The 25354-nt window shown below is 35.5% G+C and overlaps 1 protein-coding gene across 2 annotated transcripts; it reads right to left on the reverse strand.

Annotated features, from left to right (window-relative positions):
- Window positions 1-4812: 4812 nt before the first annotated feature.
- Window positions 4813-11009, reverse strand: LOC145006757 (putative 1-deoxy-D-xylulose-5-phosphate synthase 2, chloroplastic). 2 transcript variants are annotated; one of them, XM_078965811.1, is made up of 10 exons: window positions 10871-11009; window positions 10568-10735; window positions 8261-8425; window positions 8015-8165; window positions 6796-7067; window positions 6380-6659; window positions 5996-6303; window positions 5623-5904; window positions 5242-5526; window positions 4813-5140 (listed from the first exon to the last, which is right to left on the reverse strand). In XM_078965811.1, exons 1-10 carry the CDS (start codon window positions 10991-10993, stop codon window positions 4988-4990), a joined length of 2187 nt encoding a protein of 728 aa, XP_078821937.1. In that variant the 5' UTR covers window positions 10994-11009; the 3' UTR covers window positions 4813-4987. The 2 variants fall into 2 exon arrangements, with proteins under 2 accessions (XP_078821937.1, XP_078821938.1); XM_078965812.1 differs by having other exon boundaries at window positions 10568-10716; window positions 10871-10959.
- Between the last annotated feature and the right edge of the window lie 14345 nt (window positions 11010-25354).

Raw genomic sequence — 25354 nt, forward strand, 5'->3', positions numbered from 1 at the left:
TGGTACTTAAAGCATATCACAAGAACTATATGTCAAGATCCGAACTTTTTACCTTAGAATGAAGCTCCAACCTCTGCAAAGCCCAGATCTACCCTTGAGCACCAACTTCTAGCCTTCCCAATGAACTCTTCTGCTTCTTTGCTACCTTGAAATGGCACCACCAAGCTTAGAACACTCACAAATGGACTTGGAACGAATAAGCACTCTCTTAGGGTTTCTTTCTGAGGGATGGTGGATGGGGAATCAAGCCATCACATTCCTTTTATAGCCAACCATCACAATTAGGGTTTTTTTGTGTCTGGACCGGTTACGCCCAGCGTACCTAAGGGTGAATATGTTTAAATGAAGCGCGCGAGTACGCGCAGCGTACTCGCCCAACATGCAAAACCCTAAATGGCAACAATTCAAAGATGAAGGGATAAATAGAAGAGTACCTGGATTTCGGGCTGTTACAACTTCTAACTTCTATTTTTCTATCAAACATTTTGAAGCCATTAACACTATTGATAAAGGTTTTAATTCTTCATTCATTTGTAACGTCCCAAAAATTCACAGTAAAATTTTCATTTTTAGAACAGTAAATCATACAAACAAGTTTTTCCAAAACGATCAAAGTGAATATATCATTTAAACATCAAAGTAATATCCTTAATTGCAAATGCAGAAAACTCTGGGTGATGTTGGGTAATCATGTCGGGCCCTTCCCTTTTTAACTAGAAGTACCTAAAATCATAAATATGAAACCGTAAGCACAAAACTTAGTGAGTTCCCCAAAATACCATATACAATACATATATGCCAGCTCAAGGCTATATCGGGTCTTTTTCATCCCCAAATCTATTTCAACTCATATGTCAGCACAAGGTTGTACCAAGTCTGTTTCATCACGAGGTCTAATTCACCCTCGAGTCTATTTCAACTAACATGTCAGCACAAGGCTATATTGGGTCTATTTCTCCCTATATATATATATATATATATATATATATATATATATATATATATATATATATATAGAGAGAGAGAGGGGGGGGGGAGGGAGAGAGAGAAAACAGCCATACAACACATGCGAGAATCATACACACAGCTAGCATACAAATACCAATAATCCATGGGTCGGAATTGGTGTCTTCGACCTGCCAAACATCGGGAGGAGTCTCACCTGAATTACGATGCTGACTAAAACCCCGCGCAACGATGCATCGATAACAACCAATAGTTCTCTCTCTCTCTCTATCTATCTATCTATCTATCTATCTATCTCTCCTTCTCTCTCTATCTCTCTCTCTCTCTGTGTGCCAAAAGATGGGTGCAAAGCACCTCGTAACAATCGACACAAGGTAAAATCTAAGTCTACCTTCTAAAAATAGAGATTAACCAACAAGTCAACCCATGCCAAAATTCAACGGCTAACGTTAACTCTAGTCAAGCGCTACGTCGTGGCCACCTATGGCCATGTCGTGGCCCTCCAGCAACAGTTCATTGCGATATCCTTATCGCCACGCCATGGTAACCTGGTACCGATAATCAGGTTAGATATTGAGTAGATGTGTAATAGGTGTTGAATTGTGTTTAGTGCAACTAGACATGTTGTTTATGAGATAAAAAGCAGTGAGAAAAGCTTCATCCCAAAAACAAAGAAGAAGTAAGGAGTGATGAAGTAAATCCAACCTTTTTCAAATATATGATAATGTTTGTGTTTAGAAATCCTATTTTGTCGGGAAGTGTGGGAGCAGGACACACGATGAGTGGTTCATGTTTGTTGGAAATATTTGTGGAGCTTATGATAATTGCCTTCCTAATCAGATTAAATGATTCGAATTTTGTCATTTAAAAGGCATTTAACATGATTTTGAAAATTATAGAAAATTTGTTCCACATCAGACTTGTATTTAATGAGATAAATCCAAGTGTAGCAACTATAATCATCAACGAAACTAACATAATATTCAAAACCACCACTAGATACTTGAGTAGGTCCCCAAACATCCGTGTAAACAAGCTCAAGTGGATACGAAGTAACACAAACAAAGTTTTTATAAGGTAACTAATGACTTTTAGAACATTGACAAACATCACACACTAAAAGTTTATTATTCAAAGAACAAACTAATTTATTTGACTTAAAAATGAAATTGACTACTTCAAAAGTTGGATGGCCTAGATGTTGATTCCATTGAGATTGAGACACTCGAACACTTGAGGAAACCTGATGAAGTGTTTCAAAGGAAGAGTGACTGATCGGCTCCAGGTAAACACCTCTCTTACTTTTCCAGAGTGGAGGATTTTCTTCATGACATTGTAATTAACAAAGAAAGAATTTGGGTGAATTTCAATCAAAACATCATTATCAGAGACATGTTTATAAGTTAAAAGAAGATATTTATTAATTTTAGGAACACACAAAATGTTTTTAAGAACAAGAGGTTTGCCTAAGTCGGGAATTTTACAATTACCATTATGAGTAATTTGCAAACTTGCTCCATTGGCCACGTAGCCTAATCTTTGCCTTGATATTGTTCCTGCACCGTGAGATAATCAAGATTGTTTGTGAAATGATCTGTTGCTCCAGTGTCAAGGTACAAATTTGGATAATTGAAGTAGCTACTGGCAATAGCACTGCTTCCCCCCATGATATTCATCAACCTGATAGGCATGATTGAACATATTTCGACAATTTAGAGTTGTATTGCTAGGGATGTTGCATACCTGACAATGTGGACCTCCATTACCCCTGTCATGGCCTCTTCCACGACCGTAATTGCTTCCTCCACCTCAGTTGTTTCCACACTAATGGTTATAGGAAGAATTGTTGTTATAGTTCCGACATGAAGAATTTTACTCTTGATGCGTCACATTGTAGGCAGAGGTAGAGAATCCGATCATGTTATTCATGGTTTTAGCTTATGCTTCATGGGCAATAAAAAATGAGTAGAAGTCAGGAAGGGTTAAAGCTTTTTGGTTACTCAAAATAGTGATGGCGTTGATGAGATCGCCATGTCTTGGTCCCAAACCTAATAAGATGTATCTTATGACTTTTTCATCAGTCGTAGGGTGGCATATATTAGCCATAGTATCAACGAGACTAACCATCTTTTGATAGTATTCTGATGCAGTCATATCTCTTTTCTTAGTGATTGAAAGTTGAGTATATATTTGGATGGAGTTTCCATGATGTTGAGCAGAGAACATTGTGTGAAGAGAAGTCCATAACTCGTTGGATGTGTTTGTGCATCTCGTAAGTTAAGCAAGCATACCTTCTGTCATCGAGGAAAGAAGAGCCCTGATGATTGCTTGCTCTTGAATAAACCAAGCATTGTATAGAGGATTATCTATTTCTCTAGCTTTTGTGCTTGTGTTAGAAGTTATTTTTGCACTGCGTTTTGGTGTGGTGCCATTGAGGTATCCATAGAGTTGGATACCTCGTAATATGGGTATGACTTGGGCCTTCCATAGTAGGAGATTGGTTCAAGTAAGCTTGCAGGAGATAGAAGTGGTGATTTTAGAGGAGTTAATGGCAGACATGGTGATGGTGATTCTGAGATAGAGAGTTAGAAGCTGGAAGAAGATAAAGATAAGTCGCATCCCTAGGAGTGGCTCTAATACCAAGTGAAAATGAGTTAATTGTCGTGAATTCCCAATATGGGTTTGTATTCATTATATACATACGTATTACATATAAGAGATAAACACTATCATATAAACATGGATCATCCTATCTATATCTCTTATCTATACGTTTACAGTTATATTGATTTACAATTAGTAGATTGAGATGTGAGTTCTGAAAACTTTGAGAGATCTTCATCATCTTCTTCACATGTTTCACCTTGACCTTGTTCATTATTAACTTTTTCTTTAGTGATGAAGTCAAAGGAGTTTCTTATCCATTCAACCAAACAAGAAAGACAGTAGGTGCTAATTATCCTTAAAGATAGTGACATAATTATATCATCTTTTTATTGATGTATTTCGTTTGTATTTCCATGTTGTAGTTCAAACAAAAGATTATTACCATGAGGAAAGTCGATGTTCTTTTATTTTTTATGGGGTTTTTAAAGACTATTTTGAGATTTGATTTAGTCTTTTTAGTAGTTAGTAATTTTTAGTAACATATAACTTAATATATATTTTATTAACATTTTTAGATTAGAGTTATTTGTTTCAAACAAGAGTATCATCAATATTTTGAGATTTTATTTATTTATTTGTTTTATACTAGGACCCTGGCTTGAGTTTTGTCATGGATCTGCCTGTAGCAGCAAGCGAACTTCTTCGAGCTATCAATATCTCACATACAATGCATAGTCGTAAAACTTGGTAGATAAACATGAATCAACTACAAATGAAAGGGCATTTCAACAATACAAATAAATTATATTTTGTTGGACCAATTTAAACTAGGATTTCAACTAATCGTTTGTTAATCTAACTGGGTGTAAGATTCATGTATTATATGAGTTAATTAAAAAAATACATATAAAGGTCTAGATATTTAAGAACTTTGTATTTATAAGAAACTAAGAAAAATAATAAATTATTAAAATTGATCTTTTTATTTTTTAAATTTAAATAAATCTACTAAATAAACTAAAGAGCTTTAATTTATGAATTTTGAAATAAAAAGGTAAGTCTACTAATAAAATTGAGATTCATTTATTATAATTATTATATTAAATTATTATGTGAAATTTAGTAAAATAGAAAAAACTCATCTGACATATGGAAAAGAAATTAATTCAAAATAATCACAAAATTATATTTGATAATTTGAATGAAAATGTGATATGTGGAAAAAAAAAAAAAAAAAAAAAAAAAAAACCGTTAATTTATTAGAATAGATTATAAAGAGAAAATGATAATTTGCTATCCATTTATAGCTAGCAACAATGTGTATGTGATCGAAAGAGAATCAGGAAACACTATTGCCTCCATCTAACCTTAATTCTCACTAGACTAATGAATATCTATCAGGGAAGTACTTAACCTATACATTGAAAAGATGTGATATTTGGTTGCTCTTGCCAATCAACGACAAAGCCGTTGCTGCAATATGCTTTGGGGTGAGACCAACCTCTTCAAGCTGGTGATTTTTTGCTCCATGTTCAATATACCTATCGGGTAACATCATTGCCCTCCACTACAACAAGTCAAAGATAATGCAAACCAAGATAAGTACAACTCTTTTTTGTTATATAACAAAAAGTCGGAGATCATCATTAGCGAATTAACCACATTTACCTTGAGATTGCCATCGAATAATCCATTCATTGCCAAGAAATGAGAAACATGAGAACTGAATCCTCCTATAGCTCCTTCTTCAACCGTTATTATGACCTCATGTTCTCTTGCTAATTGCTTGATCAAATTTCCATCGAGTGGCTTGCAAAATCGAGCATCTGCCACAGTCACTGAGATACCGATCTCTTGAAGTAGTTCTCTTGCTGCTAAACAACTTTGTACTATGGTTCCATATCCCAATAACGCCACTCTACTTCCTTCCTTAAGAACTCTTCCCCTACCAACCTATTTCAAATTTTCGAGTCAATATATAAGTATTACCTAATTATAGTGATCATATATATAAAGCAAAAAGTTATCGCACTACTCAAACTGAAGTACCTCAATAGGGGTTCCTTTGTTATTAAGTGGGAGAAATGAACCTATTCCATTGCCTCTCGGGTACCTAAAGCAACTTGGACCATCATCAATGGCAGCAGCTGTGGCTACCATGTGCATGAGCTCAGACTCACACGAAGGAGCCATCACCACCATGTTTGGTAAACACGCCATGAAAGTTGTATCAAATGAACCACAATGAGTTGGCCCATCTGCTCCAACCAAACCCGCCCTATCAATAGCAAATCTCACTGGAAGCTTCTGAAGATCCACATCATGAACTACCTGCACGATATAAACATTGTTACAACCAAGATTCATAAATAAAAAATAAATACATAAACCACCCTTATTAAGAAAAAGCCAAAGATCTTACTTGATCATAACCTCTTTGTAAGAAAGATGAATAAATCGCACAAAATGGTTTGAGGCCTTCGGTTGCTAAACCTGCAGCGAAGGTAACAGCATGTTGCTCAGCGATACCAACATCAAAACATCTCAAGGGAAACTGTTTTTCGAACGTGTTAAGCCCTGTGCCTCCTCCCATAGCCGCATGAATAGCAATTATTTTATCATCTCTTTCTGCTTCAGCCACCAATGAATCCGCAAAATATTGTGTATATGAGAGCGTTTTCACCTTGTTTTTCACTTGTTTACCCGTTTGGGTGTCAAATTTCACAACACCTATAACAAAAACTACATTAGCAATTGTTCACTTTTTATAATTTATTGCTCTTACAAAACACAAATACATACATACCATGCATTTTGTCAGACGCAATTTCAGCGGGATAGTAGCCTTTGCCTTTCTCAGTGACAATATGGATGAGAACAGGTCCTGGATCTTGTATGGACTTAATCTTGTTGAAAACATCGACAAGATCTTCAAGATTGTGTCCATCTATTGGACCAACATAGTTGAGCCCAAGATCTTCAAACATGGAAGCTCCATGATCACCCACCATTCCTTTCATACAAGAATCCATTTTTGCGGCAATTTCATGTGTTCTACTTCTATCCCCCAGTTTTGTCGTTACTCCCTGTTTATGACAATACCATGCATTAAGTTTTAGTCTTCTAACATTCTAGTCGATGTCTAGTTTGCATATATTGGATGAATGCATGTACGTAAGATATTTGACATGTAAAAACAAGAAAGATACAAAGAAGTTGCACCTTTGCAAGTTCACGAAGTTGGTGAAACTTCCGGCTAGTTTGCAGCTTTTTGAGGCACCGACTGAGAGCGCCAACAGGCGTCGCGGGACCATTAAGAGTAGCGGTGGGGAGGGAGACTTGGCGGTTGTCATTCAAGACAATAATGAGATTGGAATTCGTGTAGCCGGCGTTGTTCATTGCTTCGTATGCTTGTCCTGCAGTCATGGCTCCATCGCCGATCACTGCAATTACATGGTTGTTTTTGCCAAGCAAGTCTCTACCAATAGCCATTCCTGTTTTATAATTAATTTAATTTAATTATTTTGCAAACTGTCAACCTGAGGATGATGATGATGATGACTCGTTAAAAAGTTAGTACTTTTTGTTTGAAAAATTGTAAATAGTTTCGGTTTAATTATTTTAGCTAGAAGGATCATTTTCAAAGCCGCCAACAACTAATGGTAAATACGACATTTTAAAAAGATTCGTTAATTAGTTTTATGCGTCTTGATTATGTTATTGTTTTATTTTGTAACATTTGGTTATAAATAATGAAATTTTGTTGAAGTATAACAAGTTCAACGTTGTATTTCTTTCATCTAAGTTTGAAAAATGATAAATATAATGATAAAAAGATTGGAGCTTTTGCTATTAAAAATCAAAATCAGAGATTAATTTCTTAAGATTATAACGTAACAAATCTCATAATTCAAATAAGTTGAATTAATTTTTGTTCAAAACTATGAAAAAATTACCGTATATATTATAATTAATACTAGACTCATAATTACGAACACTAAAAGTTTTCAAAAACAATATGATTGAAATTCAATAAACAAAAACTTATGATAAATAAAAAGTGCAAGAAGCGCTTCGCAAAATGTTTTTTTTTAAATTAATGTTAGACTGAGAGGAGTGATATAGAGCTCATCGACTTCCACCTCAGCTCCTTGTTGCCTTATAAATTAATAACCAATTAACTTTTTCCACAAAACTCAAAATAAATCTAATACTGATTTAAACGTGTTATTTTGCATAAAGTACAAACTTTTTTGAGCCACGATTAAAACACTGTTTATATTTTTGTTTTTTTTTTTCTAATTAAATACTGATTTATGATAACAAAGGGTTAGATGTTTCCCTTTCTTTGTTACCTTTCCTTTCTAAGATCATCGAGTGTATGACATATATGAAATTAAAAGTTTAGATATGCGTTTCAAAAAATAAAGTAAAATATTACCTAAACCTGCAGAAATGCTAGTAGAGCTATGGCCAACACCAAAAGCATCATGCGAACTCTCGTCTCTCTTAGGGAAGCCTGCAATTCCACACGTTTGTCTGATAGAATCCATTTTCGATCTCCTTCCTGTCAATATTTTATGTGGATACGACTATATATGGAAATAATAAAAATGAGTATGCTTTTTTAATTCAAGAAAATAAAATTGTAATGTAAATATTGCGAGTAAATCTTGTGATTCATTACCTGATGACCAACATCCCAAATGATCTTGTCGTCAGGGGTGTCAAAAACATAATGGAGGGAGATAGTTAATTCAATGACGCCCAAATTTGAACTCAGGTGACCACCTGTTTTGGACACTGTATATACAATCTCTTCCCGTAGTTCATCAGCAAGATTTTCAAGCTCCTGTAATGGCATATTATTAACAAAAAAGATCACATAGTTTTTTATTTTATTTTATAACTTTTACTTTGATTACAACTTGTGTAAATGGGACCCTTTTCACATTTCTACGATGAGGTGCGTGTGTGTATATATATATATATATATATATATATATATATATATATATATATATATATATATATATATATATATTTCTGTTAAATAAAAAAAAATTGAGGTTGCCATATCATCTACTCCATTCAAAACATGAAATTACTAGAAAAGAATAAATATCATTTGATTAGACTCAATTTTAAATTATTTTAATGATGTATAATAACACCATGTACAACTTAAATAAAAAATTTAATTAAATATGTATATATGGTTATATTTTGTTATCGTTCGATAAATTTTATCACTTGTTCATATTTTATATATTATTTGGTCTATTTTTAAAATAAAATCCTAACTCCACTGTATATGATTGCAATCTTAATATCTTAGAAAAAAAAAACGTGGTTGATGAGTATTTATAGGAATCAAATTGAGTTTGACTTTGATTTTAAGGCCATAACTGAATTTCCTTCCAATATATTATCATATTTGACAAAAAACAATCTCTAGTAAATCCTTTTATTTTATAAGATATTCAATTAAGCCCTAATAAACACGTCATTAATCGGTCATGGATAGAATATGAAACCTTATATATTTATGATCCAAATTTAAAAGTTTTTTTTTTAATTATTAATTTGTATATTATCTTATTATCTTGATATATTTTTTATTTGATGGATTCTATTATCTTAATTTAAACTTATGGTATTACTTTGTTGACAAAAAATATACATTGTAAAAATAATTGTTTTTTGAAACTTTTTTATTGAGGTTTCTTCTAAAACTAACAGTTTTTTATATTTTTTAAACAAAGTATATGATTGTTTGACAAATGTTTCTTTTATAAATTTTGGATTATTATTTTTAGAATATTGTAAGATAATATTACGATTACAACAAGATAATAATAATATAATATTCTTAAATTATTACATTAAGATATAATAAGATAATAAATTAATGATAATAAATTAATATTTTTAAAAATGCCCTTAATTTTTATTATATTTGTGAAAGAACGCTCATATTTTATTATGACTTGTTGGTGACCTAGCTACTTACCGGATAAAATCTTAAATGTATAAACAATTACAAATTTTTAGTAAATGCTAAGAATATTAAAACATAATTAAATATAAGGTCAAAATAGAAGAACTTTACTAAAGATGTCTAAATAAATTAAAATGGGTATAATAATCAAATTGTGAGGTTATAAAAAATAATAATAATAAACTATCCTAAATAGTTTATAACCCAACCGGATTAGATATTGTCATTCTTTCGTATGGAATAGATTTTTCCTTAAAAAAATGAATAATAGGTTTGGATTATATAGATTTATTCATTCAACAATTAGATATATATGGATTAAAAAATAACCGTGCATTGAATATAAAGCAATTATATTTGTAAACTCGTGGTTTGTTTTGCAGAATTCAAGTGATCAAGGTTGTATTTGGTGCGACACAGCTAGCTTATTTTTCGAACTTTTTTATGTTGTCGTGTTTGGTAAGCCAAAAAGTAGTTTTTAAGTTAGCTTTTTGAAAAGCTACTTAGACTAGCTTTTTAAGAACTTTTTTAAAATTTTCCAAATACACCCCTTAATTAATTATAGAAACACATACTCCTACATATCCTTTTATATAATTTTATATATTTCAGCTCGCTTTTCAACTAGTTTTATCAAACGTTATTTTTTATCAGCTAGCTTTTCAGCTATCAGCTAGTTTTTTATTTAACAGCTAGCTTTTCAGCAAACAACTAGTTTTTCAGCTAATAGGTCAAACATAGCCCAAGTCTATGAAATTAACACCAATTTTTTAAGTTGTTGAAAAATGCATGTTGGATTTCTATGAGGCGAATGAAAGTTATACATCTTCATAATTTCATGAATGTGTGCAAACGGAAGGGTGGCCAAAAACTCGTCTATCTATTTACTACAGTATTTTTGTTAAACAGGTTTCATAATTTCCCTTACATGTGTGCACTAACGCACCAGCATTATGACAAAAATACAACCTGAAAAAAGATTACGAAATTTACCTCCACATTAAGATTCTTCATATGGATCGGGTAATTAATAGTATCCAAAATCGGAGTGTTTGGTTTCTCCCCAGAGTACTTTAGAGTTGTTCCCACAGTCCCATTCGTGGTTCTCATCTCTTCATGTTCATTTGGCTTGAACTTCGCTACTGCTACAATTCCCATAAACTAGTAAAACAGGAAACAGCATGATCATATTGTATATGTACGTACACAGTACACACAATGACACATATACGGGTACTTGTATGTGTGTATGTGTATTAACAATTCCAAACAAGAGACGAAAAAAAAATGTAGAACCTTTCTCTTTTTCAGCCTCATGATTGCGTTGGATGATGGATTAAGCAAACTACAAGAACTGTAAAGATCTTGAGTTATATCTATGGAATGAAATGCAGCCTTCAAAGCACCATAAGAAGCCATTTGAGAGAGAGAGAGAGAGAGAGAGAGAGAGAGAGAGAGAGAGAGAGAGAGAGAGAGAGAGATACTTGATATGATTTTCTGAGGGTTTTAGAGCTTTCTTATAGGCCGATAGCAAGTGTATGGGTCCCATGCAGAACTTACAATTTAGTCGCCGAAATGAATAATCGAAATTTGTTTGATTTGATTTTTTTGAGGGTTTTAGATTTCTTACATGCCAATAGCAAGAGTATGGGCCCCATGCAGAATGACAATTTGGTCGCCTAAATTAATAATCGAGGCTGCTGAATTTTTGTGGAAATATCTAGAGAGTATGTTGAAACTAGCACTAGCCCATATTGGTGGACCGGTTTTAAATCGGATCGGTCCGATGATTTTAGGATCGGGCATGGAAATGGCTTTCTTTAGACCGATTTTGGATGATATTTGACCGGTCTTTTCCGGTTTAGTTTTCTCGTTCTAATCTTTTTTTGGGATCGGTCTTTGTCGATCCGGTCTAATGGTCTTTCTATGCGTCTTTCGTTTCGATTTGCAGGCTTTTTTGTTCGGTTTTAGTGTTTTTCGGTTTTGAGTTTTTGTGTTAACAAATATATGATTAGCACAAAAATTGTTACACTTAAGTTTAATAAAGAAAAAGAAATGAATGAATTAGATAACTTGTGATTAAAATTTATGTTTATAAACAAACTTTATTTACTGGTCTTTTTTGAGACCGGGCCTATGTCGTTTCAGAATGGTCCGATCTTTTTTTGGGACCAATTTTAGAATGGTCCACACTTTTTTTCGGACCGATCCAAGATGGCTCTCTATAAAAACAGTAAATAAGATCGATAGATTTTATATTAAAGACATGAATAGAAGACAAGAAACAATGATCAAAAGTATGTTGAATGATTAAATTCAAACAGCTTTACAAGAGTTTTCAATGAAAGAACTTCTCTGTGAGAGGGTACAAAAACAACGTTTAGGGTTCAAAGGCGTAACCCTAAAATGTTACATGCAAGCACTATATTTAGACTAGACTAGATAGTGAATCAGAACATGGACAGGCCCATTTTGGATAAACAAACTATATAAGTACACATTTGACACAACATAATATAAACCTAACAATCTCCTCTTTTGTGTCAAATTCAGAAGGAGTACCTTCATTGTTTTCTCTTCTTCACATTAAACAGTTTTTGCATTAAACTCAGAAGTGTGTTTCGGACACACAAGTGCTATCTAATCATATCTGAGAAGCATTTGAGGTTAGCCGCAGTATTTTCTTTGCATGTTTCAGCCAAAGAAAGAATAGTCTTTAAAGCGGCTGTGGAGTAAAGGTGTTTGTCTCGTAAATTCAGGCTAGGCAATAAAGATATTATAAGCTATAAAAATGACTTTTAAATAAGAGATTATTTAGGAAAAATAATCTTAACCGAGTTATAGTATATGTCGTAAATAGTGAGTTGGAGATATGTTACTTATTAGCCCCTAGTTAACTAAACGAAAAGTGGCCAACATCGAGTTTAATAAGCTTAAAACGTTATATATATATATATATATATATATATATATATATATATATATATATATATATATATATATATATATATATATATATATATATATATATATATCAATGTTCTAAATAACATAAAGCGTGACATAACGGTAATGTCAAGCCTCAAGCTTTTCCGAGCCTTGGCGAGTCATGACGTTTGTAAGACGTGATTTAAGGCGGCAATTCTCTATATAATTAATATTTTTATATGTATTTTCAATTATTATTCATTTTTATACACATATATGAGTTAAGGTTGCGTTCTGGCAAAGCTTGGCGGCAGGTGTAAGCCTTGGAGCCGTGGCACGTCATGGCGGAGCTATGGCGAGCTTTTTATAACATTTATATATATATATATATATATATATATATATATATATATATATATATATATATAAAGTTTCGTATTAAGAGAGATATTAAAAATCAACCAAATCATCTGTACGTCATTAAAATTAGTGTGTCGAAACATATATATGGAAAGTACGCAAAATCCTAATCCAAAAACTAAGCGTGATTCCCTATCCCAAAAATATATATTTGGAAAGTACGCGTAATCCAGATAACAAAAATATAAGTTTCATAAAAATCAGAATTCATATGAAAGATATGAATTTTATAAAATATAAAAATCGGTCGTATAGACTCCTTCTTTTAGTAGTTCCTTTGAAGCTAGTAACTAGAATATAGGACCCGGAAGGCGGGCTCTTATTGCTCAAACCGGAGCGGTTGTAGAGTTTAGAAATCTCATTTGAGGGGATGCCTCTAGCAACAAGCCCCTCAGGGGCGGTAGTCTCCCTCCTCAGGTCGGTATAGTTAAAAACTATTAAGGTCATACGGTACAGAGAAAATGGTTAACTTTTGGGTAAAGTAACCAAAAGAATAATCGTAGTACTTTCTGATTTAAGAATTTTGGTAAGAGTAATACCAAAATAAGAGTTTGTACGATCGAGGTATGATTTTTGAAAAATCATTAAAAGTTGTAAAATAGGGGCTAAAAATAAAATCAGAATTAGCTGATAGAGTGTAAAGGAAAATTGTAGATCTTGTCGAGAGCTTTCCGGGGATATTAAAAAACGTCGAAAACGGAGTCCGTATGAGGAAGTTGTGGAATTTACAAAATCTACAAGTTGAGCCCCGTGCAGTGTGCGCCAGGTTTGTGTCGGGTGCACGTCGCACGATTCTAGAATGTGAAAACGCAGACCACAAAGTGCCCGAAACATAACACAAAGTAGCTAGGGAGATGTAAGCTTGATATGCGCATCATGCACCCTTTTTTCATGCCACACACCCCTAAAATCGCCTATAAAAAAGGCAGCAACTCTCATTCTCTTCCTCCACACATCTTCTATCATTCTCTCTCGATTATCCCACCTATAAACCTATTTTTCTTTCGTTTCTAGCCTGAGACGAAGCCATGTGACACCCCGGAGTACGCGTTTGAGTAATAGCCTTCGAGTAGGAGACCCTGAGTCATATTTTTGCCCACTAGCACCCTGGTTCTCATCCATAATTTGTAACTGAGCTACACTTACTCTGCCCTCGCGTAATTTATATTTATAGTCATATTCGTTGTTATGAACCTATAATTAAGATTTATCATTTATTCCAAGTCATATACAGATTGATCTACTTATGGGACAGGTGTCTAGAATTGTCATGTCGGTTCGTTGTTGGATTTCAGAAAGATTGTATGTCGAAATAGTCCTACCTCCCAACTATCTTTCCAAGTCGATCCTTATTTGATAGAACTATCAATATTGATTAGAATGATTGATAGGTCTATATTATCTCTAATCGTGTAGAATATTAGAATAAAACTTAGTGGATAATGATACTAGGTCACGTCAAAGGAAAGGTCAGTTGCTAGAAGTGAAGCTCTGCCCGAATTTTGAGTCATCACTTTAACAAGTGAGTGCATAGTTACTTTCAATCTTACACATAAATATAAGTATTATAAATGCTTAACTACTATGTGCGCTATCTTTGATGTGTTTAATGTAGCTGTACAAATATGATTACTACTTGATTTATCGGTATGTTTAACATACTTAATAATATGACTGGGTAGCGACGGGTTGTGAAAAATAATAAATGAGAGGTTGTGATAGGGTTGTGTGAAATGCTGGTTATGACAACTTAAAGAGATATTCGTGTCAGATAATAATCCATGTATGTCGTGTCTATCTTAAGTACTTTTGTATTTTCATGCTAAACCCAAGTACTTTTGTACTGTCGTGCTAAACCCAAGTACTTTTGTACTGTCGTGCTAAAGCTAAGTACTTTTGTACTACCGTGCTAAACCCAAGTACTTTGTATTGTCGTGCCTGTCGTGATTATACAAAAATTACTAGTGTACTGCCATGTTGTCGCGATTATTATCATACCGTCGTGCCTTATCACCTAGGAATTATACTTGTCATCTGATAAAGATCCTTTAGGAAAGATCCTTCAAGATCTTCATAATATTCTTATTAAGTGTTAATGATGGGAAATAGGGTAATTGGGTTATTTTAATGTTGATGGTTATATAAGTAAAAGTTATAATATTTTGGGTTGAAAACCCTATGTATCTTACCAGGTTTCCCATACTGACCCACTCAGCATCTTTGTATCATAGGAAACAATAATGATGATGCCTAAGAGATTTGAGGAACTTTAGACTATATTTAGATGTTGTAAGTCTTCATTTATACTTATGTTTATGGTATCAATTATAACATCCCAAGTTTTTAATTAATGAAAAGCATTCATTCGAGAATATTTTATAGGAAAATTCCATATTTATAAATTAAAAAGTCGGATTTTAAAATAAGCATAAACTGGTCTTTTATGGCTATGAAAATGGGGATGTCACAGTTGGTATCAAAGCATTAGTTTAACCAAAGTAGGAGTAAGGATTTATTTATAGAGTTAAAGTTAGAATGCTAAGCAATGTGAGATGAGTGTCTAGTATATTTTAGGTAGTACTATAACACTTGAATTTGGTATGTTCATATTTAACCCTTCTTAATTAAAAGCATTCCAATTTTGGTCTTTTTGGCTAGTACGTGGGGCATACTATAGAGCATACTTGGCGTGCTAGCGGAATTCTGATCGCGAGCATCGACCACATACGCTAGGCATACACTGATTACGTTGTGCGTACGCTGGCAAGGGGAAAACCCTAATTTTTAGGGTTTGCACCCTATTTAAGCAACATTAACCCACCTTTTAGATATTTTTGGACCAGTCTCCACATCCTCAAACCCTAATTTCATCTCTTAGCCTTTGTGTGGTGCTTTTGAGCTCTTGTGAAGCATTTTGAGTGTATTTTGTGCATCTTGAAGAGGAAGGAGAAGATTGAAGACTCGTCCTTTGGAGAGAATCTTAGAGATCCAGCTTTAGCATCTCCATTTCGTGGCTTTTGAGGTATAGAGTTCATAGCTTGTCAACTCATTTCATAGATCTATTCATTGGCTTGTTTTTGGCTATTTTGGTCCCTTTTGCTTGGTTCTTGTGAGCTAAGGTCGTTTATGGAGTTTAGCCTTTTAGATCTGGACATATTAAGGTTTCTTTAAGCATAAAGATGTAAAATTTATGGTGTTTGGGGACTCATGCATTTTTTAAGTCATTTGTTAAGCTCTTTTGAGCTCTAGAGCCCCATTAAGCCATGGATGCACGTAAGGATGCCAACTTTACATGATAAGTCATCTTTTGGGTCAAGATCTGAGAATACACGATAAGTCATCTTTTTTGCACTTTTTAATAAGGGTTGGCAAACTAGGGAGTACATGGGGTGGAGAACTTGGTACGTTGTGCGTATTAGCCCCAGAGCATGTACGCTAAGCGTACGAGTTGAGTACGCCCATTGTACTCGGCAGATGGGCTAATAATAGTCAACCAATTAACATAAGACAGTAGCTATACTAATAAATAACACTCCTTTATTTAATCATCAAATGTCAATTACAATTATCTATTACTCATTTCTAAACTATCTAATCCAAACTAACATCATCCTTCAGCCCAATGCTCCTAGCGTGCTGCAAATGCTTAACCCTACTCAGTCCCTTCATAAGCGGATCTGCTGGGTTATCCTCTGACGATATCCTCTTAACTATGAGGATTCCTTCTTCTACCCGATGTCTAATAAAGTGATATTTTCTGTCAATATGTCGAGATCTACCATGATCCCTTGGTTCCTTGGTCAAGGAAACCGCTCCTTCATTATCACAGAAAATTTCCATACGCTCCATTTGATGGGTTTTGGCCATATGAACATTCTTATGTGCATATGCAAACCCTAATGCTTGGATCTAGGTTTCTCTAATTAAACAAGCATTGAATCCAAGACTTCTAATGGCTAATTAGGTATAAGAACAATACAAAACCAGAGTTAGAAGCTTACCTTGAAACACTTGTTTGATCTTCTTGTTCTTGGAGCTTTAGAGTCACAATTGTCACTCCTCTAATGGCTTACAAACACCAACTAACAAAGAGAATGATTTGAGAGAGAGGAGAGAGGAGGAAATAGGCCAGGGTTTCCTTGCTTTAGGTGAGGTGCCGATTTCCCTTCCCCAAGGGGTCTATTTATACTTGTAAGGCTCCTAGGGTTTTACCCTTAAACCCTAATTGGATAACTTAAACCCAAAGCGATCCTAATCCTTTCCTTAGATAATCCTTGGACTATTTGAGGCTTATCCTAGCCCTAGAAATCGTCCAAACCCTATCTCTTAAGGATTCATAGCCCAAATTGTAACTATCAAACAATTAACAGTTTATACCCTTTTATTTAATTAATCTCATTAAGTCACTAAATTAATACTAATTAATCTATGACTTATATTAATCAAATAACAATATTATTTCTTATATTATTCTCATAATATATTAATAATATCTATTCTCTCATAATAAATCATCCTACCAAGTTGCTATGGTGAAGGCAACCCAAAAGGACCATGCACAATCGGGTCAAATACTTGCCTAATATAGTTGCAGCCTTAGACACTATTCCAACAGTCTCCCACTTGGATAAGTCTAGTAACTATATGCACAAGTACAATCCGATTTGCAATCGTAGCTCTCAAAGATGCTGTCAAACTCTGATCTAATCAATCTTGTCCTTTAGATAAGGGATCGTACAGTCCTCTGTTAGATATCATGCTGACAATTCTATGGAATGATTAGTCTAGCATTTGGTTTCTCGATCTCCGATTTATTTGACATAGAACTTAATCGAACACATCAATTCAGTTCTGACCGGGCCCGGCACGTAAGTCAAATCAAATCATCAAGCGGCCGAGATATCGCTTTTTCCTTCTTAGGATAAAAGTTACAAATAAACTTCGACTTATATGCATTTACTTATTCATTAATCAACTATACACAACAATTCGTTTTATAACATCGAGTTACCAATGCGTTTTCGCATTATCAATGTACAATCAATTAACAAATAACAAACCATATATCTAGGTTTTAAGACTATGTGATATTATCGTCTTGCGATCACCCTTTTTATCACATTCCATAAGGTGATTCCAGCAAGCGCAGGTTTGTTCCAATGCTCAAAACCAGTTCATAGGCATTCATGAACGTTGCAACAATCTTTTGCTATGTCTAATACCATTTAGACAATCTACACACCTATTCATGACAATCTTCATTCATATCTACTTCCGACATATGAACGATTGTGGACAATTTGAATAATTCGATTATTCTTAATAAACTCAATTATTTTGGAAGTCAAAACATGCAAAGTGAAACAATAGTTAAACAATCAACATAAGACAGTAACATTACTTATAAATAAAACTCCTTTATTTAATCATCAAATGTTAATTACATTTATCTATTACACGTTTCTAATACTATCTAATCTATGCTAATATCATCCTTCAGCCCAATACTCCTAGCATGCTGCAAGTGCTTAACCCTACTCAGTCCCTTCGTAAGCGGATCTGTTGGGTTATCTTCTGATGATATCCTCTTAACTACGAGTTGTCCTTCTTCTACATGATGTCTAATAAAGTGATATTTTCTGTCGATATGTCGTGATCTACCATGATCTCTCGGTTCCTTGGTCAAGGCAACCGCTCCTTCATTATCACAGAAAATCTCCATGGGTTCCTTTATGGCGGGTACAACTCCAAGATCACCAATGAAGTTCTTCATCCATATTGCCTCCTTCGACGCTTCACTCGCTGCAATGTACTATGATTCGCACGTTGAATCAGCTACGGTTTCCTGCTTGGAACTTTTCCAAGTTACTGCTCCTCCATTCAGGGTAAAAACCCAACCTGACTGCGAACGGTAGTTGTCCCTGTGGGTTTGAAAGCTGGCGTCACTATACCCTCGCACCTTCAAGTCATCACACCCTCCGAGGACTAAGAACCATTCCTTCGTCCTCCGAAGGTACCTAAGGATATTCTTCACCGCAATCCAATGGACTCTGCCAGGGTTCCATTGATATCTACTAACCATGCTCAAAGCAAAGGCTACATCAGGGCGAGTACAAGTCATAGCGTACATGATTGAGCCAACTACGGAAGCGTATGGAACTCGGCTCATTTCAGCTATCTCAGCTTCGGTACTAGGACTTTGAGTCTTACTCAACTTGGCATTACTTTGTATCGGTAATTCTCCCTTCTTTGAGTTTTCCATACTAAAACGTTTTAGTACCTTCTCTAAGTAAGTGTTATGACTAAGTCCTATTACTCTCTTACTTCTTTCTCTTACTATCCTTATTCCCAAAATATAGGAAGCCTCTCCGAGGTCCTTCATAGCGAAGCACTTCCCGAGCCAGGACTTAACCTCCTGCAGAGTCGGGATGTCATTTTCTATGAGTGATATGTCATCGACATATAGAAAGAGGAAGCTTACTACACTCCCACTGGCTTTGACATATACACAGGATTCATCTTCGCTTCGTACAAATCCAAACTCTTTGACTTTCTCATCAAAGCAAAGATTCCATCTGCGAGACGCTTGCTTTAGTCGATAAATGGACTTCTCAAGCTTACACACTCTATTCGGATGCTTCGGATCCACAAACCCCTCTGGCTGAGCCATGTAAACATCCTCAGCCAACTTCCCGTTAAGGAAAGCGGTCTTGACATCCATTTGCCAAATCTCATAATCATTAAATGTGGCAATAGCTAGCATCACTCTAATAGACTTTATCTTCGCAACTGGTGAGAAGGTCTCATCATAGTCAACTCTGGGAGTTTGAGTAAAGCCCTTCGCAACCAATCGCGCCTTATACGTGTGTACTTTTCCATCCACGCCGGTCTTCTTCTTGAAGATCCATTTGCACCCAACAGTCTTACGTCCGGGCACATTATCAACCACATTCCAAACTTGGTTATCATACATGGATTAGATTTCGCTATCCATTGCCTCTTTCCATTTTTCAGACTTCGGGCCTGCCATGGCTTCTTTATAGCTATTAGGTTCATCAAGGTTTATTAGTGTACTATCACTAATATACGTTTCCCCTTCGGTAGTAATATGAAAACCATACAACTGGGAACTCTAACTCTTTCGGAACGTCTAAGAGGTAACGATACGTCAATCGGTTCAACCGGAGTTTCCTCCTCGGGTTGAGTGCCAGCGGTAGAGGTTCCTTCATCTATCGACTCTTGAATCTCTTCAAGCTCGATTTGCCTCCCACTGTCTCCTTGGCCTATGAGTTCTCGCTCTTGGAAAACTCCTCTCCTTGCAACAAAGACAACATTGTCCTTCGGTCTATAGAAGAGATATCCAAAGGATTTCTGCAGGTAGCCGATGAAAATACATCGCTCACTACGAGCTTTGAGCTTGTCGTGAGTATCTCATCTTATGAAAGCCTCGCAACCCCAAACCTTGATATGTGCTAACGAAGGAGCTTTCCCCGTCCACGCATAAAACATCATTTCCTAAGTTATCAACAATCATAACAGTTTCATAAATTCCATTACACTGTATTGCTTCAAAATAAAAGATACCATTTAGATAAGCCAAAATAGAACCATTCTCATTATTAAAAAAAATCTAAAACCTTGTCTAAACAAACCATGAAATGAAATGATGTTTCTAGCCATTTCTGGCGAATAGCAACAATTATTTAAATCTAAAGATAAACCATTCCTAAGCACTAAAGAATACACTCCAATCTTGGTCACAGGCGACAATTTTCTGTTCCCCATGATTAAATTTATTCTTCCATGCTCCACGTCTTTATTTCTTCTTAGTCCGTGCACATTAGAACAAATGTGGTAACCACAACCGGTATCAAGAACCCAAGAAATAACATGAGATGAATCGTTAGATTTAATTGTGTATATACCTGCGAAAGACGGCTTGATCTTTCCTTCCTTGATGGCTTGCAGGTACTCTGGGCAGCTTCTTTTCCAATGTCCTATCTTGTAGCAGTGGTGACACTCTGCCTCCTTTGGGTTAGGGCAGGGCTTAGCGGGATCAACTTTGGTCCCACTAGAAGAGGCACCATCTTGGGCTTTAACCTTGCGATAGTTCTTAGACGAAGCCTTCCTCTTCTTTCCATTTCCTTGTCCGATTGCCAAAACAGGAGCGGCGGGCAGATTGGGAGTTGGTGCAACATACTTGTCCTTGAAGTTGCTCTCAGCGACCCTCAAGAGACCTTGGAGTTTGCTTAGGGTGACCTCTTCTTTGTTCATGTGATAGGTCATCCTAAATTGATTGTAACTTGGAGGCAAAGAGTGAAGCACCATGTCGATCGCCAAGTCTTCCCCAAAGTCAACATTCAACTTGCGAAGACGGTCGACATACCTTTGCATCTTTTGCAGGTACACGGTAAGAGACTCTCCATGACCCATCTTAGCGGAAATCATGTTAGTGAAAATCTCATAACGCTCTTGTCTCGCGTTTTGATGGTATCTCTTCAACAAGTCTTGGTACATTTCATACGGATACATGTCTCGTAGGACTTTTGGAATTCGGAGTTCATAGTGGCGATCATGATGCAATGTACCTTCGTTGCATCACGCTCGTGAGTTTCAAAAGCGGTCATTTCAGCCGGAGTAGCGATTTCAGGGTTGATTTTCTCGAGCTTCTCATCAAGGACATACTCCTTATCCTCATAGCGAGCAATCGTGCGAATGTATCTTATCCATTCGCTAAAGTTCGTTCCATCGAAGGTAACCTTTTGACAAAGGCTCATCAAAGTGAATGAACTAGCAGCAGCGTTGTTAGCGTTCGACGTCTACAAATAGAAAGGACAAAGATAGATTAGAATATGAATCCCTAATTATCACCCAATAAGAAAAATTAGGGCTAGGATCCAACAACAATATTTACACATTAGAAAAGGGATGCCGTAATCTAATATGCAAACAATTTGAAGGTAAGTGAATGACGATTCACTAATTCTCCACCATGAAAAACATAACTTTAAGTCCTAAATGTATTGAGAATTCCTAGGTTTGGATGAGATTCATTGAAACTTTTCAATGGCATGTTTAAATCTCGATATGCCCCTCTCGTTTGTGACTGGGATACCGAGGATCACAAAGCGGGTGTGAGTTACCATGCAAATTCACGTGGTGCCTTCATTGTAACGATCACCTATTCGATGTGCCGGTAAAACACACACGCTCCATCGAACTATGATAAAAAATGAATCACCCTTTTCCACCTTCGCTTAGAACCAATTAGTGTGCCGGTAAACCACACACGCTCCACTAACTTCTTAGCAAGGTGCAAAGTGTAATTTCATGGGATTGCATCAATTCACTTTTCCTAAAGTAACTAAGATTGGGAAATTTTAAGAAAACATGTAGTTACTTTGTATTTCATATTATACTTTTAATGAGAGGATGAGGTTTCCCTATCCTACCCGTTCGGCTAACGACCCTCCACCAATCAAGCAAGCGGTGGGTGTGAGTGTACACCCATTAAGCGCCATTTTATAGGCCGCAACCTTATACCCACCTTATAGACCGGCTTTGTGAATGAGGCCTACTATCTGTAAGACTAGCATTTAAGTTATACATATATAGATATTAATCTTGTAATATTATATTAGTATAGGGTTGGATTTTAAACTTGTAAAATTCTAGGGTTTGAAATTTAAATTGTCTAAATTAAATCTTTTAATCACATAACATAAATTTCAAAACTTGAGGGCAACTTTTTAAACATTTAAAACATAATGGATCAAATAATAAATAAATTAAATTAACAATTAATCACATAATTATCCATATTTGATTTATTTATTATTTCTTGAAAAACAATTACCAATTTAATCAAAATAATTAATAATTATCATATAACGAAATTAAATATTTTATTAATTAATAAATATCTTCAATTAGATCAAAAATATAGTCATATATATCATAAAATCGGATTTGGGTTGATCTAGTATGATAAAGGTAAGTTTCCATAAGATAAATATGAAAAAATCCCGATTTTGGCTCTTCCTGACGCTCGGACTCGCAGAGTACCCACTCTGGACTCACCGAGTCAGGCCTACTCACCGAGTCCACTATGGGACTCGCCGAATTCATGACTCAGAATCACAAAATTCGAATTTTGCATGTAAGATTCAAACAATCAAGCAACAATTTAATAGAAAACAATCTAGGCTCTGATACCACTGATGGGTTTTGGCCATATGAACATTCCTATGTGCACATGCAAACCCTAATGCTTGGATCTAGTTTTCTCTAATTAAACAAGCATTGAATCCAAGACTTCTAACGGCTAATTGGGTATAAGAACAATACAAAACCAGAGTTAGAAGCTTACCTTGAAACACTTGTTTGATCTTCTTGTTCTTGGAGCTTTAGAGTCACAATTGTCACTCCTCTAATGGCTTACAAACACCAACTAGCAAAGAGAATGATTTGAGAGAGAGGAGAGAGGAGGAAATCGGCCAGGGTTTCCTTGCTTTAGGTGAGGTGCCGATTTCCCTTCCCCAAGGGGTCTATTTATACTTGTAAGGCTCCTAGGGTTTTACCCTTAAACCCTAATTGGATAACTTAAACCCAAAGCGATCCTAATCCTTTCCTTAGATAATCCTTGGACTATTTGAGGCTTATCCTAGCCCTAGAAATCGTCCAAACCCTATCTCTTAAGGATTCATAGCCCAAATTGTAACTATCAAACAATTGACAGTTTATACCCTTTTATTTAATTAATCTCATTAAGTCACTAAATTAATACTAATTAATCTATGACTTATATTAATCAAATAACAATATTATTATTTCTTATATTATTCTCATAATATATTAATAATATCTATTCTCTCATAATAAATCATCCTACCAAGTTGCTATGGTGAAGGCAACCCAAAAGGACCATGCACAATCGGGTCAAATACTTGCCTAATATAGTTGCAGCCTTAGACACTATTCCAACACCATTATGGCAGGTACAAATCCAAGGTCTCCAATGAAGTCCATCAACCATATTGCCTCCTTTGATGCTTCACTCACTGCAATGTACTCTGATTCGCACGTTGAATCAGCTACGACTTCTTGCTTGGAACTTTTCCAAGTCATTGCTCCTCCATTAAGGGTAAAGACCCAGCCCGGCTGCGAACAGTATTTTTCCATGTCGGTCTGGAAACTGGCATCACTATACCCTCGCACCTTTAAGTCATCACTCCCTCCGAGAACAAGAAACCATTCCTTGGTCATCCGAAGGTACTTAAGGATATTCTTGACTGCGGTCCAATGTGCTCTGTCGGGGTTCCCTTGATATCTACTAACCATGCTCAAAGCAAAGGCCACATCATGGCGAGTACAAGTCATAACATACATGATTGAGCCTACTGCGGAAGCGTAAGGTACTCGGCTCATCTCTGCTATCTCGGCTTTAGTACTCGGACTTTGATTCTTAGTCAACTTGGCATTACTTTGGATCAATAATTCTCCCTTCTTCGAGTTCTCCATACTAAAACGTTTTAGTACCTTGTCCAAGTAAGTATTCTGACTAATTCCTATTAGTGTCTTACTTTGGTCTCTCATTATCCTTATTCCTAAAATATAGGAAGCCTCTCCGAGGTCCTTCATAGCGAAACACTTCCCGAGCCAGGACTTAACTTCCTGTAGTTTCGGGATGTCGTTTCCTATGAGTAATATGTCATCAAGATATAACACGAGAAAGCTAACTATACTCCCACTGGCTTTGACATATACACATGATTCATCTTCGCTTCGTACAAATCCAAACTCTTTGACTTTCTCATCAAAGCGAAGATTCCATCTGTGAGATGCTTGTTTAAGTCCATAAATGGACTTCTCAAGCTTACACACTCTATTGGGATGCTTCACATTGACAAAACCCTCTAGCTGAGCCATGTAAACCTCCTCAGCCAACTTCCCATTAAGGAAAGCGGTTTTGACATCCATTTGCCATATTTCATAATCATGAAATGCAGCAATAGCTAGCATCACCCTAATAGACTTAATTTTAGCAACTGGTGAGAAGGTCTCGTCATAGTCAACTCTGGGAGTTTAAGTAAAGCCCTTCGCAACCAATCGCGTCTTATATGTGTGCACATTCCCATCCATGTCCGTATTCTTCTTGAAGATCCACTTGCACCCAACCGTCTTACGTCCGGGCACATTGTCAACCAAATTCCAAACTTGGTTGTCATACAAGGACTGAATCTCGCTGTCCATCGCCTCTTTCCATTTTGCAGACTCCGGGCCTGCCATGGCTTCCTTATAGTTGTTAGGTTCATCTAGATTTACTAGTGTACTATCACTAATATATGTGTCCCCTTTGGTAGTAATATGAAAACCATACAACTGGGGTTGAACTCTAACTCTTTCGGAACGTCTAAGAGGTAAGGATTCGTC

The sequence above is a fragment of the Lactuca saligna genome, chromosome 7 (assembly GCF_052625555.1).
Source record: "Lactuca saligna cultivar CGN05327 chromosome 7, ASM5262555v1, whole genome shotgun sequence".
Classification (NCBI taxonomy): domain Eukaryota; kingdom Viridiplantae; phylum Streptophyta; class Magnoliopsida; order Asterales; family Asteraceae; genus Lactuca; species Lactuca saligna.